General features: G+C 40.0%; 2 protein-coding genes across 5 annotated transcripts in view; both read left to right on the top strand.

Annotated features, from left to right (window-relative positions):
* The window catches only part of fndc3a (fibronectin type III domain containing 3A), a 77,405-nt gene extending 72,973 nt beyond the window's left edge, over positions 1-4,432 (top strand). For 2 of the 4 annotated variants that reach the window (XM_054794630.1, XM_054794633.1), the window contains one exon: positions 1,975-4,432. In XM_054794630.1, coding sequence (XP_054650605.1) covers positions 1,975-2,295 — 321 coding nt within the window. In that variant the 3' untranslated portion in view covers positions 2,296-4,432. The remainder of the gene's footprint in view (positions 1-1,974) is intronic. The other 2 variants (XM_054794631.1, XM_054794632.1) reach the window with 1 other exon arrangement.
* A 6,057-nt stretch (positions 4,433-10,489) lies between these two features.
* mlnr (motilin receptor) lies at positions 10,490-16,420 on the top strand. Its single transcript, XM_054794722.1, has 2 exons — positions 10,490-11,273; positions 13,261-16,420. The coding sequence occupies exons 1-2, from the start codon at positions 10,490-10,492 to the stop codon at positions 13,578-13,580; spliced, it is 1,104 nt and encodes a 367-aa protein (XP_054650697.1). The 3' UTR covers positions 13,581-16,420.
* Positions 16,421-17,330: the final 910 nt, after the last annotated feature.

The raw sequence follows: 17,330 nt of genomic DNA, 5'->3' as shown, positions 1-17,330 counted from the left end.
CGGTTAGTTGTCTAACAGGACTTGTCGTGTCATCTTTACAACATAAAGTGAAGAAGTAAAGGCGTGTTGGCTTCAAAAGTCGCTGAGAGGACAGCTGGGCCAACAACTACTAGAAGCAAATAGATGGCTTCTTGATCCAAGGCGACAAATGCCTCCGTTTGCACAATAACAGCATCAATTGCAACACCAGTCAAAAGTTTAGAGGCACCTTCCCATTCAGTAGCACGGGCAAGTGTCTCCAAACGTTTGGCTGGCTTGGAGGCCTTGACCACCGTGTGGCGCTGCAGACTGTCTGCACAACACAGGTGGCGTCTGTAAAATGTGGATTTATAATTTTTTAATATATTTTTTTAACAATATTATCATTTCATGTGGGATGAAAGCGTCCACTGTAATAGTAAGAAAGAAGTAGGGGTGCAAGACAGGGGATTATGACATCATACCGATAAATCTGATAAAAATAGCTCTGATAACAGATCTTTAAAAAAAATGCTCCGATGAGGCGGGATTACCCATATTGTGCGTGTGAGGAAATCAAGCGCTCCTAAGTAGAAGTAGAAAGTTATCGGTATCAGTTTGACAAAAAAGATATGGTGCATCTCTAGAAAGAACACTTGAGTAGTACAACATGCAGTAACACTTCTCACTTTTATTTGAATACATACGTAAGTTTGATTATTAACTGAATGAACGGAAAATACAAAAACAAGACCTCCTCATAAGGGCCGCACGGTGGTCTAGTGGTTAGCATGTTGCCCAACACAGTAACAGCCTGGAGATTGGGAATACCTGGGTTTGATTCTCTTGCATGTACTCCCCATGTGTGTGTGTGGGTTTTCTCCGGGTACTCCGGCTTCCTCCCACATCCAAAAACATGCATGTTAGGTTCACTGGCGACTCTAAATGGTCCATAGGTATGAATGTGAGAGTGAATGGCTGTTTGTCTATATGTGTGATTGGCTGGCGACCAGTCCAGGGTGTACCCCGCCTGTCGCCCGAAGTCAGCTGGGATAGGCTCCAGCATGCCAAAGAGGAGAAGCGGATGGATTGAAGACCTCCTCATAAACATGCCTTACCCCCAGTAGGTGCCTGGCACTCTTTGCAGTTGAGTGCACGCAGAGGCCGATGCTGTAGAGCAGACGTGTCTCAATGTTTATCCAGTGAGGGCCACATAGTGAAAAATGAAAGGGTGCAACTTTATACATACATACATGTAGATGTGCTAAGACATTACCAGTGTATATATATTTCATCTCTTTTTCGTCTCTTCTTTTGAATTTTCATAACGTAACTATAGCTTTATTACCATAATATTTGGACTTTATTCACATAACATGAAATAATCTTGTTAATTTTTCTTCTTCTAATATTTTGACTTTATTCCCATTCATTCTTGTAAAATTACAGCTTTGATTTTTTTTTTTTTGCAATTGTTCTGTATTTGTCTTTTTTTTCTTTTTTTTTAGTTCTACAACTCTTTCAACTTTCTTCTTGTAAAATTTTCTTCCCATTATTATGGCTTTATTCCCTTTTTTATTTTATTTTTTTTTCTACTTTACTCACTTAATATTAGAACGTTTTCCGTAACCAAATATTCCAAAAATGACAACTTTATTTGTTGTTTTGTTTGTTTCTCATGATATTCTGACTTAAAAAAAATAACATCTTTAATATTTCAGCTGTATTCTACTCAAATGACGTTATTTTTCCTCATATTACATTATTCTCATAAAATTAACTTTCTTTCCTTGTTAGATTACAACTTTTTGTCAATATTTTGACTTTATTTTTGTAAAAAAATTACTGCTGATTTTTCAGTTTTTGCTGCTGTGCTATTTTTTTTGTCCTTGTTCAATTCTATTTTTAGAATGCTCTGTGGGCCGCCCTGTGGACGCTTTGGTAGTTTGCTTTTGTTGACGGTGCACCCGACGACGTTACTTGTAACGCTGGCGGCTTGTTGTGTGGTTTGCTCAGGCCTACAAAGGTTCCGGCACGTCCTTCACTGTGCCGCACCTGCACGCCAACAGCGACTACCGCTTCCGGGTGTGCGCCATCCGCCAGTGCCAGGACGCCCCCGAGCTGAGCGGGCCCTACAGCCCCACGGTGACCCTCCCCCTCCAGCGCGCCGACGCATCCCCAGGCGGCCCGGCAGCGGGCTCTTCTTCCTCCCGGGCCGAGTTGAGCCGAGCCAGACGGAGCCTGACGGACGAGCAGTGCGCCTTCCTCCTCCTCATGGTCTTCTCCGTCATCGCCATCCTCATCGCGTTCATCATCCAGTACTTTGTCATCAAGTGAGGGACCCCCACCAACTGCCCCCCCCACCCAGCTGCACGGTTCTTATAGCTTTATTCTTTTTCTTGCTCTTTGTTTTCCCCTGTCAGCACAGGCATGTGGGCGGGGCTTAGGAAGAGGGAGGGCTGATGAAGTGAATTAGCGCCTGGGGTACCTTCCTGCCCCGGGGGCGGGGAATGGTGTCACATGGTCACACAGTATATATGTGCATAGAAGAAATAATTTATGGTTGTTTTTCACCACGTGTTCCAAAACTAACTTAACGTCAAAGTGTAGTCAGCTCATCCTGGGACCCCCAGTGGGCGGCGTTTGCACAGTGAAGGACGGGGTGGGGCGGGACATAAGAAATATCAAAAAACAAAATGGGACCACATGAAGGGACTTTTAAAAAAAAAAAAATAATAGTAATCCTGATGGATTTTAAGGTGGTGAAAAATGAAAAGCTGGCTCAGCACTTTCCAAACCTTTTTCATGTCGGGAATGTTTAAGGACGCAAAAACTGGAGAAATGTTGCTATATTTTTGTACGGCATCCAACAAAGAAGGACAGAAAGTGCTCGGTGTTAAAAGAAAAAATACATCAGGAAACCAAACAGTCAACTTCTAATCTTTTTGTTTGGTTGTTTTTTCAGTCATGCAGCTGCTTTACGCCCAAATATGGTCCAGCACAAACAACCTTTCACCTTCTTTTTCCTTCCACAAATTTCATTTTCTTTGATTTGCACCTTAGTGAAAGCAACGATGACTGACTGCGTGTGGCGATGCCTTTTATGGAACACACTTTCAGACTGTCCGAGCCCAACTTCTTTCTTTCTTTGTTTCTTTGTGTGTGGATTTTTTTTTTTTTTTTTTTTTTTTTTTTTGCCTGTTTTAAAAGTTGTGTGTCGCTGAAACAACGGAGCAAAAGGTGAAAAATAAGCAAATTTGTATCGGTGGTTTCAGAGGCCTTCAGTGGAGAGGAGAAAAAAACATTCTTAATTTCATGTTTGTTTTTTTTGTGTTAGAAAACACTAGAAGGTGTTTAATTTTATTTTTTGCTACATTTATTTGATGTCAGTAAATAATCAGAAAGTAGTTGTGTTTGTTTGACTTCTGGATGATTTCATTTGATTTGGCTTGGTCAGGGTTATGTGTGAAGTATATATAATATATTTTTTATATGATATGTCATAATAGACGTTGAAAGAATACACCGTGATCACCGTCAGTCCTCAAGTGCGGACACATTTATTGTGTGATATGTACTTCTTGTCAAATCCAAATTTTTTTTGTGTTAATTATCCACAACTGGATAGTTTTTTGGGGTTTTTTTCCTCTCAAAAGAAGAAAAATCTATAGGTACCTTGCAAAACGTGATTTGGTCTTTGAAACAATTCCTTTTTTTGGTAGTGACTGTGCCGTTGCAACACCTTCATGACCCGCTTGGCTGCTCGAGGAGATTAAAAAAAAAAAAAGTCAAATATGCACAAAAATGGAGGAAAACCCATTTTAATGTCATTTTAATCTTTGCAGTTACCTCATACACCTTTACATTCCAAAATGACAATTTGTTATACTAGACATACCTAGCAGACATATCACTTTCCAATGTTCGTTATGGCAAAATGTATAATCATAGAAATGTATTTAAAAGTGTATATGTATAGATAGCCATGATATCTACAAAAAAAATCCATGCACAATAAAAGATTTATTATTCTTAATTGTTCTTTGTTCTTTTACCAATCAACAGTCCTATTCATTTTAAAGGTTCCATATCAGCTATTTTTACTAATAGTGGTGGCACAGTAGTTAGCCCTGCTGGGAACATGTCCTTTTATTGTGTGTAGCTTTAATGCTAATGAGCTGTGTTTTTCTCCCAAAGGGAGCGTGTCTCCACGAGGCGTCAAAGGAGACCCCTCGCCCAAATGGAAAAAAAAAATCAAAATAAAAACGTGACTAATAAAGACACCCATAAAAACCAGGAGGTTATGCAACCAAACCACTTCCTCACTCACAGTGCGACCAAAAATAACAAAAACATACGTGGAACACGTATGGGCAAAAACATTTACACAAAAATCTACATGCAAAATAATGGATTAATTTTATTCCAATGTATAACCCGCAAGGCATGCTTTGTTTGGCAGTTTTTCTTTAGATTTTATTAAAAACCTGGCACAAATCCAAACTTGCTGCTGTTTTGGGTAGCTTTTTTGTTTTTGACATCTGTGAATAGATTTTATTCATTTTTATTTGGTTAAAAAATCGATTTCAATTTAATTGCCTTTTTAGATACAATTTTTTTAAATTGTTTTGATCACCATTTGATGAATTTGAGTTTGTTTCTGTTAGATTTTATTTAAACTATCTAATTTTCTATACAAAATATTTTGAATAGCATTTTTTTTCAATTTCTTTGATCACATCAATTTTTTTTGGTTGTTTTTTTGTGCAGCGAAAGTACAGCAGAACCTCAGTTAGCGTCCTCCCTGGTTAGCGTGTTCTTTCACAGGGATTACCTTCCAGGACCACCAGCAAATGGTCAAAAAACACAAATAGTGAAATCAGGCATAAAATAACTGGAGGTTATCAAACCAAACGCCCCCCTCACTCACGGTACAACCAAAAATAAGTCAATAAAACAAGTAACACAACACACAATGTAACAGCACTGCATACTTGTACATAGACTAGCAGGTATCAAAATAAACGTATCCACACAATAAACGTATTCACACTAATATACACTGCTCAAAAAAAAATAGAGGAACACTTCAAAAACACATCAGATCTAAACTGGGGGGAAAATGATCTTGAATATCTTTCCTGATAATAAGTGGGTGATGTATTAGTAACAAAATGATGCCACATAATTAAATGATGCATGGAGGAGATTCCAGGAGACAGGTATTTACTCCAGGAGAGCTGGACAGGGCCATAGAAGGCCCTTCAACCCTCAGCAGGATCGGTATCTGCTCCTTTGTGCAAGGAGGAACAGTATGAGCACTGCCAGAGCCCTACAAAATGACCTCCAGCAGGCCACTGGTGTGAATGTTTCTGACCAAACAATCAGAAACAGGCTCCATGAGGGTGGCCTGAGGGCCCGACGTCCTGTAGTGGGCCCTGTGCTCACTGCCCAGCACCGTAGAGCTCGATTGGCATTTGCCATAGACCACCAGAATTGGCAACTACACCACTGGTGCCCTGTGCTCTTCACTGATGAGAGCAAGTTCAACCTGAGCACATGTGACAGACGTGAAAGGGTCTGGAGATGCCGTGGAGAACGTTATGCTGCCTGCAACATCATTCAGCATGACCGGTTTGGTGGTGAGTCAGTGATGGTCTGGGGAGGCATATCCCTGGAAGGACGCACAGACCTCTACAGGTTAGATAACGGCACCCTGACTGCTATTAGGTATCGGGATGAAATCCTTGGACCCACTGTCAGAACCTACGCTGGTGCAGTGGGACCTGGGTTCCTCCTGGTCCACGACAATGCCCGACCTCATGTGGCTAGTGTATGCAGGTAGTTCCTGGAGGATGAAGGAATTGATACCATTGACTGGCCCCCACGTTCACCTGACCTAAACCCAGTAGAACACCTCTGGGACATTATGTTTAGGTCCATCCGCCAGGTTGCTCCTCAGACTGTCCAGGAGCTCATGGATGCCCTGGTCCAGATCTGGGAGGAGATCCCCCAGACACCATCCGTAGTCTCATTAGGAGCATGCCCCGACGTTGTCAGGCATGCGTACCAGCACGTGGGGGCCACACAAACTACTGAGAATCATGTTGAGTTGCTACAATGACATTTTAGCCAAATGGACCAGTCTGCTGGATCATTTTTTACTTTCATTTTTGGGGTGTCTTTGATTTCCCCCCTCTATAGGGTGATCATTTTCATTTCTATCAAATGATGTGGCATCATTTTGTTACTAATACATCACCCACTTATTATCAGGAAAGATATTCAAGATCATTTTCCCCCCAGTTTAGATCTGATGTGTTTTTGTAGTGTTCCTCTAATTTTTTTTAGCAGTATACAGACCCTTTCCAAAAAATTAGAATGTCATGGAAAAGTTGTTTAACTTCCATAATTCCATTCAAAAAGTTAAACTTTCATAGATTATAGATTCAGGGCCCACAATTTAAATGATTTCAAGTATTTATTTGTTTATTTTTACGTAATTTGGGCTTCAAGCTCATTAAACCCACGAAAACAGGAATTCAAAAAATTAGAATACTGTGAAGAAATCAGCCCAAATTTTGCAGGGCATGAATGTTTTAAACTGAGTGTCACACACTAATCATCTACTAAACTCAAATCACCTGCACAGGCTTCCCCAGGTGTCATTAAATTGCTTCAGTTTGGTTCAATTGTCTCAGTTGGGTTCAATATGGGGAAGACTGCAGACATGACAACTGGCCAGAAGACCATCATTGATACCCTCCATAGGATGGGTAAGCCACAAAAGTTCATAGCTAAGGAGGCTGGTTGTTCACAGAGTGCTGTGTCCAAGCATATCAATGGAAAGTCTAGAGGAAGGGCAAAATGTGGCAGGAGAAGATGCACCAGCAAAAGAGATGACCGTGGGCTTCAGCGGATTATCAAACAGGGAAGATTCAAGAATCTGGCAGAGATCCAGAAAGAGTGGAATGAGGCGGGAGTCACAGCTTCAAAAACCACCACATTCAGACGCATCCGGGAGATGGGCTACAACTGTCGGGTTCCTCGGGTCAAGCCACTTCAGAACCTGAGCCAACGTAGGAAGCGTCTCCACTGGGCCAAGGAGAAGAAGGACTGGACTGTTGGCCAGTGGTCCAAGGTCCTCTTTTTCGATGAAAGTAAAGTGTGCCTTTCATTTGGGAATCGAGGTCCAAGGGTTTGGAGGAAGACGGGTGAGGAACAGAACCCAAGCTGCCTGAGGTCCAGTGTGAAATATCCACAGTCCGTCATGATTTGGGGTGCAATGTCCGGTGCAGGTGTTGGTAAACTCTGCTTTCTTAAATCCAAAGTCACCGCAACAGTCTACCAGAATGTCTTAGAGGACTTCATGATTCCTTCTGCTGAGGATCTATATGGAGATGCAGATTTCATCTTCCAGCAGGACCTGGCCCCTGCCCATACCGCCAGAAGCACCAAAACCTGGTTTGATGCCCATGCCATCACAGTGCTTGACTGGCCAGCCAACTCGCCGGACCTAAACCCCATTGAGAATCTATGGGGTATTCTCAAGAGGAAAATGAGGGGCACCAGACCCAACAACAAAGAAGAGCTGACAGCAAGCATCAAGGAAATCTGGGCTTCCATAACTCCCAGGCAATGCCACAGGCTGATTGCTTCAATGCCACGTGGCATCGAGGCAGTGATTAAGGCAAAGGGATTCCCAACCAAGTATTGAAGATTGACATATCGTTTTGAAAGTACCATATTTTGATTGATTTGATGTGATCCTAATTTCTTTCTTTTTTTTCCTGCAAAAACTGAGAAGTAAATGGTGATTTCTTCACAGTATTCAAATTTTTTGAATTCCTGTTTTCGTGGGTTTTATGAGCTGGAAGCCCAAATTACGTAAAAATAAACAAATAAACACTTGAAATTGTTTAAATTGTGGGCCCTGAATCTATAATCTATGAAAGTTTAACTTTTTGAATGGAATTATGGAAATTAAACAACTTTTCCATGACATTCAAATTTTTTGGAAAGGGTCTGTACATGCATCACAAGGCATGCTGAGTTTGACCATTTTTCTTCAATTTTAAGTATGTTATGAAAAATTATACAAAAAAAAAACATTTGCTGCTGTTTTGGGTGGCACTTATTTTAGAAATTTGTACATAGATTTTATTCATGTTTATTTGGTTTAAAAAAAATTAAATCACATTTTGAAATACACATTTTCTTTTTTTTTAAGAAATACACATTTTTTAAATAAAAAATGTTTGGTAATTTTATTTTATTTTTTTAGATTTTAATAATATAAGAATGCATTTAACCTATTGATCTAAGTTTCTGCTGTTTTGAGTAGCATTTTTTTTTTCAATTTCTTTGATCACATCTGTTTGTTTTCTTAGTTTTCACCAAAATTGAGTAAAGCAGAACCTCAGTTAGCATACGCCCTGGTTAGCATGTTTTTTTCACAGGGATTACCTTGCAGGACCACCGGGGAATAACAAAATAACACGAATAATAAAGACATGCATAAAAATGTCCACTCTAACAGGAGGTTACAAAACCAAACGCCTCCCTCACTCGCGCTGCAACCAAAAATAAGTAACACACTTGGATCACACGAGGCAACTGCAGCGCTTAAGGCTATGCGGGTGTCAAAATAAAGGTTTAATATAGATGCCAAACAATACCATTTGATACAAACGTATCACCCCAGGCATGCTGGGTCTCACCATTTTTCTTCAATTTTATTAAAAACATCTATGCAAACAATTAAGAAACATATGCTACTGTTTTTGGTAGCATTTTTCGTTTCTTTGATTTATCTTTCTTTGTTTTCATCTTAATTTATTTTTATTTTATCGCTTTAACTTTCTATAAAAAAAAAAATTACATTTGCTTTCGATTTTTTTTTTTAAATAACTTATCCTGTTCAGTACAGTGGAACCTTGGTTAGCGTACTCCCCGGTTAGCATATTTTTTTCCACAGAGCCACCAGCGAATGGGGAGGGGGGACAGGAATAATAAAGATACTCATAAAAGATGTTTCCCCATAGCGAGTGATGGAACCACATCACCCGCTGTCAAACCACAAATGTGGAGCACACCATGTAACTGCACCACACGGACTACTGTCTACGGGTACGGAAATCGACCTTTACACACTAACATACCTGGCAAACAATGCCCATGCCCTCAGCGAGCTCACAAACAACACCTGATGGACCCTTTGATTCATGGAGACGTTGGCACACGTGCTTGTCACCATGTTGAATGGAGATGCAGGGGGCGGGCGGGGATGGGGAGGACCTCCCCTCCCTCCTTCCCTCCCTCCCTCCCGCGCATCTTAACCACCTCCCATTATTGTCGTTCGACGATTAGATAAACAACCTCCGATAAAGAAGAAGAGGAGGTGCTCTCTGCTCTTCAGCTCTCAGCAGATCACATCAAGAAGAAAACTGAGACTACTACTTCTGTCCTCCAGGTAAGTTCAGTTTATTTGTCCTATTTCTTCATAGCAGACATGATTGTAATCGTGTGTGAACCGTAGTAACTCTTATCACACCGTTTTGTCACCTGCTCAGCCATTTGCTTAGGAGCAACCACGAGGAGCATCTTAGGAGACCCAACGTGAGCCGCGTGCCTCTTTTTAATGTTTTGGTGACCTTATTGAGCTACACGAGAGGGTTATTTTATATTGTCATTATATCATTGTAGAATTGTTTATTATTTTCGGAAGGGAAACATACAGTACTAGTCAAGTGTTTTGAGATTACAGATTATAATGAACTATAACTATAATTTCACAAAATAAGACGTTGTCTCCAAACATTTGGCCTGGTATGTCGTGCAGGTGTACCTGATGGCCTACCTAGTGAGTCTCCATTTATTTTTTTGTATTTTGTACTATTATTACTGTATGGGCGTTTAAACTGCATTTGCTGCTGTTTTGGGTAGCAATTTCAACTTTCTTTAATCAGCCGTTTTTATGCAATAGTTAATCAAATTAAATCAGTAGATTCCGTGTCTATGCAAAAAAAAAAAAAATGCTGCTGTTTTGGGTATTCTATTTAGTATTTTTAGTGTAAGTTGTTTTAAATGACAGCAAGGTTTTTTAAAATAATTTTTCCTTTTTTTAAAAAAAAAATTGTTTTGGGTTGGTGGAATTGTAGCATGCTTTTTACAATTTGTCTTAGATCAAATGAATAAATTCTGTGTCTGCAAAAAATAAATTACTGCTGTTTTGTTTTTTTAAACCACAGCAAGTTTTTAAAAATATATTTTTTTCTTAGTTTAAAAAAAAAAGCAAAAAATGTACTTGCCATTTTGGGTAAAATTTCTATGATCATAGCATAGCAATTTGTATTTGTTTTCAATCAAATAAAAATCTATTTAACATTTTTTTTTAAATCAGTTTGCTGCTGTTTTGGGTAGCATTTTCTTTCATTTTTCAGGTGATCAAAACTAAGACACATACCTCATGTATGCGTCTTAGTTTTGAGTTAAGATTCAGTATTTCTGTGTTTTCCCATCAGAAGCGGCGATGCCCTGGACCAGACCCCAGGTGGAGCTCCAGGCGGGCGCGGCCGAGGCCCCGGAGTCGCCCATGGTGCGGGACCACCACTACGAGGGCTCGCTGTTCCCCACCTCCACCCTCATCCTCGTCACCGTCATCTGCATGGTCATCTTCATCGTGGGCGTGACGGGCAACACCATGACCATCCTCATCATCCAGCACTTCAAGGACATGAAGACCACCACCAACCTGTACCTGTCCAGCATGGCCGTGTCCGACCTGGTCATCTTCCTGTGCCTGCCCTTTGACCTGTACCGCCTGTGGAAGTACGTGCCGTGGCTGTTTGGCGAGGCCGTGTGCCTGCTGTACCACTACATCTTCGAGGGCTGCACGTCGGCCACCATCTTGCACATCACGGCACTCAGCGTAGAGCGCTACCTGGCCATCAGCTTCCCGCTCAGGGCCAAGGCGGTGGTGACCAAGCGGCGGGTGCAGTACATCATCGCCGCCCTGTGGGGCTTCGCCCTGGCGTCGGCGGCGCCCACGCTCTTCCTGGTGGGCGTGGAGTACGACAACGACACGCGGGCCGACCTGACCGCGGGCCAGTGCAAGCACACGGGCGACGCCATCAGCTCGGGCCAGCTGCACATCATGCTGTGGGTGTCCACCGGCTACTTCTTCTGCCCCATGCTCTGCCTCGTCTTCCTCTACGGCTCCATCGGGTGCAAGCTGTGGAAGAGCAAGAGCGACGTGCAGGGCCCGTGCACCTTGGCCCGCGAACGCTCGCACAGGCAGACCGTCAAGATCCTGGGTGAGTCCTTATCTTTTACCATTGTCATTAAAATAGCTTGTTTTGTTTGGTTTTTTGTGCCTTTCTACCAAATCCTGCTAATTCTATATGAAAAGTGGCCCCTGTTGTACTAAAGGCTTAACACTCTCTGCAGTTGAGTAAACAAACAGCAGTTGGAGCAAATGTATTTCATATTTTAAAAAATTGTATTTGATATTTTATTATTGAGGTTATTTTTCTACCAACATTGTTATGTCATGTTTTATCATTTTTAAGAACTTGAAGTACAAAATATTGCAATTGGCAACTTGTATTATTTTTGATTAGATTATTTTGATTTGTATTACTGTTACGGAAGGATATGGAAGAAAGAAGAGTGAAGCAGTGGCAGAGAAAACTCAGAACTACAAAATGTTCCAAATGACAACGCTGTAGAATTTTTAGTTTTATTTTTAGTCCTTTTTTTCTGAACTACAAAGTGGTGCAAAATATTTCTGCTGACAAGTCCATACACGGTACTCTTTATTTAGTATTTTCTTTTCTTTCTTTATTTATTTGCCCGCCCCACTCACTTCTGGAGGACCACTTTATTTTTAGTTCCAAAAACTAAAAAGGTCAAACAACGTAAGGAAAAAATAATCTACCAGAAAATAAATGTTTTATCTAAAATTTTCAATTTTATTTTTAACTTTTTTTTTTTTAAATTCCTGTTTATGTTAACTATTTTTCCTGGAGTAATTAATGGAAACAATGTGGTGTCCAAACTAGGACTGCTGTGCCTTGGCAGAGGTCTACTTTGGTCATTCTCGTGTGTTTGTTGGTTGGCTCGTGGCGCCGATTGAAGTATTTAGTTTGACTTTACTCAAACTTTCCCAACATTTCCCTTCATTTCTCCGTCAAGAATGTTCACATTAGGATGTTTGGCCTTGGGGGAGGTCTGAGCTCCTGTATGATGGCCTTTTTTAGCTAGCATGTTTCATCTGTTGTGTTTCTGTGCTTTCACTTTGTGTTGTTTTGCTGCCAGACTTAAAGACGACAAATCAGTGTTTGGATTCCATAATGCGTTTGTGTGTGTGTGTGTGTGTGTGTGTGTGTGTGTCAATGCTAATGCTAACAGTCGTCATTACCATCTAATGAGCATCGTGGCACATGGAGCAGGAAAGCTTGTTTTCCCAGCGTCTTCATGCTGGTTGGATTATTCATCTTCTAGCGGTTATTATTATTACTATGATTATTATTATTATTACTATGATGATGATGATTATTATTTGCATGCACATGTCACAGCGGGGATACGAATGGCCCTCATTCGCCGAGCACACGGCATACGAGAGCCGCCGTCTGCGTCCGCATTTGTCCCAGCCCTAATTGGATTGTGGTGCCGGGCCTCCATTAATCAGACGCTAATTGCCGTTTGCACGCTGTTTGGCTGCGGTCATGTGATCCTTCATCAGCCTTTTAAGAAGATTGAAGAGAAGGCCGACTTGTTACCTGTTTTTTTTTTTTCAGTGGTTAGCATTCGTTTGTGTGTGTGTGTGTGTGTGTGTGTGTGTTCGTGCTGATGCTAACAGTCGCTAATTAGCACGGAGCATGATCATGAAGATGGTTAGCCGCCTACGATCATTAATGATATTGATGTTGTCTGCAATGTCACATGACATACAGTACATTCACTGGTCAATACATTAGGTACACGTCAAGCCGAGGCATTCATTCGAATTCATTTATTCCTAAATGTGAAAAGTCATTATATATACAAATTGTTTTTATTTCATCATTTTTTAAAATAAATGATAACACTTTTTGTATAATTTTATTATAAATTTCCATCTTTTTGTAATTTATCATTTTTTATTGGATAATAATTTGGATTGCATGAAAAAATGAACATCTATGAACAATTGTAACACGGCAGCAACAGAATTGGAATTGTGGTAAGGAACAAACTCATTAGACGTCAAATGCAGATACCAAATATGGGCGTTGTTCCTGTGTGTGTGCCCCCTAGTGGTGGTGGTGCTGGCCTTCATCATCTGCTGGCTGCCCTACCACATTGGACGCAACCTCTTCGCCCAGGTGGACGACTACGACACGGCCTTGCTGAGCCAGAACTTCAACGTGGCCTCCATGGTGCTCTGCTACCTGAGCGCCTCCATCAACCCGGTGGTCTACAACCTGATGTCACGCAAGTACCGCGCCGCCGCTAAGCGCCTCTTCCTGCTGCACCGCCACCCCCGAGGGGCCCGCCTTCGCCGCCACGCCCGCCAAAGGCAGCTGAGCGCCGTGGAGCACATGGCCACACTTGACGAGAGCCTGACAGGTGTGTGAGCAGGAGGAAGAAGATGGACGTTTGCGGCATCAAAAGAGGGCTGAATTTTCTACCATTTCTTGGTTCACAAAAGAAATCAAATAAGTCCAATAGAGAAATATCACCTGATTTATACATAAACTCATTCATTATTAGCATCATTCTTTATGCTAATGTTTCAATTTGTGCTCCTGCCTTTTCACATTTTAGTCTTTTTTTTTTTTTAAGTAAAATGTGCCAACGGACATTCTTTAAAAAATAACAAAAAAATAGAATTGCTGTCGCTTAAATTAGTGTCAAATATCAAAGCTACACAAAAAGTGACACAATTGATCCAAAAAAGATTTTTTATTTTTCTGCCAAAGTTAAAAAAAAACAAAACATGTTTCCTCCTACATGGACGTTTACTTTTCAGACATGTTGGCAGTGTTGAATAAAAATACCACAGGTCAAATGTGCCACAGGATATTCTTAAAAAAAAAAAAAAAAAAGTCGAATCCCTGTTCCTTAAATTAGTCTGAAGTGTCAAAGCGACACCAAAAGTCACACATTTGATCCTCGTGACCAAAAATGTCTCATTGAAATGTCCTTTGTCCAACATAAACTATTGCAATTCTTTATATTAACATTTAAATGTGAATTAGTGGCTTTGCAATTTTCATTTTCATTTTTGCCAAGGTTGAAAAACAATTGTTTGGTTGCTTCTTCCTCCCGCGACCCAAATTAAGCGGCATTGAGGATGGATGGAAGGATGGATGGATGGTTGCTTCTTCCTCCATGGACATTTTCCTCCATTCACTTTTTATCATTTTGAATGAGTATAGGTTAAATTTGCCAGAGTATATATTTTTTATTTAGTTGCTTTATTTAAAATCTGTTTTCTTAAATTAGCCTAAAATGTCAAAGCTGGACAAAAAGTGACACCATTATTCCTGATGACCAAAAATGTCCCATTGAAAATATCCATTTTTAATCCCTCACTTATCTGCACATACACTAATGCAGTCCTTTTCTGTTTGGACTCCTGGCTTTCCAGTTAGTATTTTGCATATTTATCTATATTGATCGTGTTTATTTCCTATTGAAAGCATGCAGCCAAATGCTTCATGTTAGTGTTTTCTGCAAGGGTGATGATAACGATGAATGAGAAGTTGGTTTCCATGAGCTGCTTGGAGAATATTCCCCGTTTACACAATGCCAACGGAATCATGTCCACAAACGTTATCAAAATCTGCAGATTTTAATGTCACAAACCTGCAAACGTATGACATTTTCCGCACACGCTACCGCTGCTGCCGTCTACGGACGTAACTCACGATTTCCAATAAATGCAAAACTATTACGTTTGCGGTGAACTTTCAATGTTGTGATAACTTTCCACAGATGTAATAAGACCATGAATGGTGGTCTTTGTGTTGGTTGGGGGGGGGGGCTCAGCTTTCAACAATAAAGTTATACATTTAGAAGAGCCAAGTCATACATTTACGAGAAAAGTCTTAAATTTACAAGAAAAAAATGCCGTAATATTACGAGAATAAAGTGGTGAATTTACAGGAATAAATTCAGAAATTTAGGAGGAAAAAAGAAAAAATGCCGTATTATTACGAGAATAAAGTCAATTTACGGGTATAAAGTCATACATTTAGGAGGGAAGAAAAAGTCGCAAATTTACAATAAAAAAAATGCCACAACATTACGAGAATAAAGCCGCAGATTTAAAGTGGTAATATCACGTGTCGTGCGTGTCGGAGGGAAAATAGAGCACAGCTCTTCAGGAAGGAAGGAAACTTTATTTATAACGTGGCAGCAAAACAGAGCAGTTGAGCATTTAGATTAGCATGGCTAGCCCTTCTCACTTCCGCCTTCCTTGCCCCACTCCTTCCACATGCCCAAGGCAAAAGGTCACATAAGTCCCCCCTTGTCATAGCTGTCTAATGCAATGCCTGTTACGACGGAGTATTAAAATAATCTGGGATTTTAAATAAAATAAAGTCGCAAATGTGTGAGAAAAAAGTTGTAACTTTACGTTACGTTAAGTTACGTTACATGTCTTCTAAACACTATTCCATGATAGCGACAAGGCTGTAAATGTCATATAACCATTATATAAACATCTTTTCACAGCCATATGTATGTTTGCTGTGGGGCTGCGGCTGATGAAATATAAACCAAATCAGGCTATAAAGGCCCCCCTTTTACGCTCATTAAGAAGCCGATTCAAAACAATTGAAGGATAAGCAACTCCAAAGTAATTTCCACTTACTGTCCTGTGTTTTGAAGGTGGACAATCTTGGTCCATGCCTAAAGGCTTATGTCCACGTTCTACAAGTTCTCTATTTCATCTCCAAATGTTCCTCCCTATTTGGAAACTCTTGACACATCAGTCACATCTTGGCTAAAATGGCCTCACACGCGGCCATGTTTGTTCACCTGAGTGATCGCGCCCCGATGAGCTTCTAATAATGACAAACAATATGTAACACATGTACGCAAAGTTGATCAATGCTGTCAGGGAGCCTTTAAGGGAGATACCGTACATGTTTACGCTACTTAGACGTGTGTTCACATGCTTCTTATCATATAGCCTCATTGTGGGTAAGGTGTTGTTTACATGCGGGTCTTTCATTATTGCCATTTGAATGGTTGGTGTCCACTCTGAGAGCTTTGCTATGTTGTGTGATAAGAATTTGATGCTCAATGGAAAAGTTGTCATCCATTTCCATGGCAAATAAACTTGGTGGAAACAAGCATTGTAAATATTCCTTTTTTATGGTAACGTCAATGGAAAGTGTTTGACGGCGCTATCTGCAGGGGGAAATTAGTACTGCAGCTGTGAATCCAGCAGAGTCAGGGACCTTTATGGGGGTGTGCGTTATTCATATATACGTCTGGATAGTTGGCAGCAGCACCATGCTGCCATTTACGACGTGTAGCAAAGCCTGCTACCCTTGGACTGATAGATTTTTCTCGCATTTGGTGCTCGTATTGCTGTTACATCATCATCAAAACCTTTAAGATAACTGGATGGTCTAAGCCAGGGGTGTCCAAAATGCAGCCCGGGCACATTCTAACAATAGAATTTAACAAGAAAGACTAGAAATGAAACAGCAACAGTAAAATGGAAAAATTAGCAGTAATTTTACAAGACAAAACACGTAATGTAACCATAAAAAGATGTCATTTTACAAGAATAACATTGTAATATTAGGATTAGGATATTAGTCATTTTAGTAGCATCAAGTTGAAATATTGAATAAAAAATACATCTTTTCAAGTCATATGAGAAATTTTGGAAATTTTGTGAAAAAATGATATTATGGGAATAGAGTCGTAATATTATAAGAAGAAAATTAAAATAGTTGGAATATTAAAAAAAAAAAATCAGCTGTAATTTTAAATATGAAGAGAAAAAAGTCACAATTTTATGAGAATGAAATTGCAAGACTATGAGGAAAAATAAAGTCATTTTAGTAGCATAGAGTTGAAATATGAAAGAAAATGTTAAGTTGCAATGAGAAACAAACAAACCAAAATAAAGTTGTAATTTTTGTAAAATTAGGTTGGGGAAAATGTTATATTACGGGAATAAAGTCAGAATATTCCAAGAAAAAAATGTACAAGAAATAAAATTGAAATAGTTAAAAAATGTAAAAAAAAATAAAAATAAAAAAATAAAAACCCCAGTAGAAATAGAAAAAACTGCAGTAATCTTACATGAATAAATGCAAACTAGAGAAAAAAGTAGTATTGTTTTAGATTAAACTTGTAAT

Source organism: Dunckerocampus dactyliophorus, chromosome 12, assembly GCF_027744805.1.
Source record: "Dunckerocampus dactyliophorus isolate RoL2022-P2 chromosome 12, RoL_Ddac_1.1, whole genome shotgun sequence".
Taxonomy (NCBI): Eukaryota; Metazoa; Chordata; class Actinopteri; order Syngnathiformes; family Syngnathidae; genus Dunckerocampus; species Dunckerocampus dactyliophorus.
The sequence above is the reverse complement of the archived record's forward strand: the minus strand, read 5'-3'. Positions and strand labels throughout refer to the sequence as shown.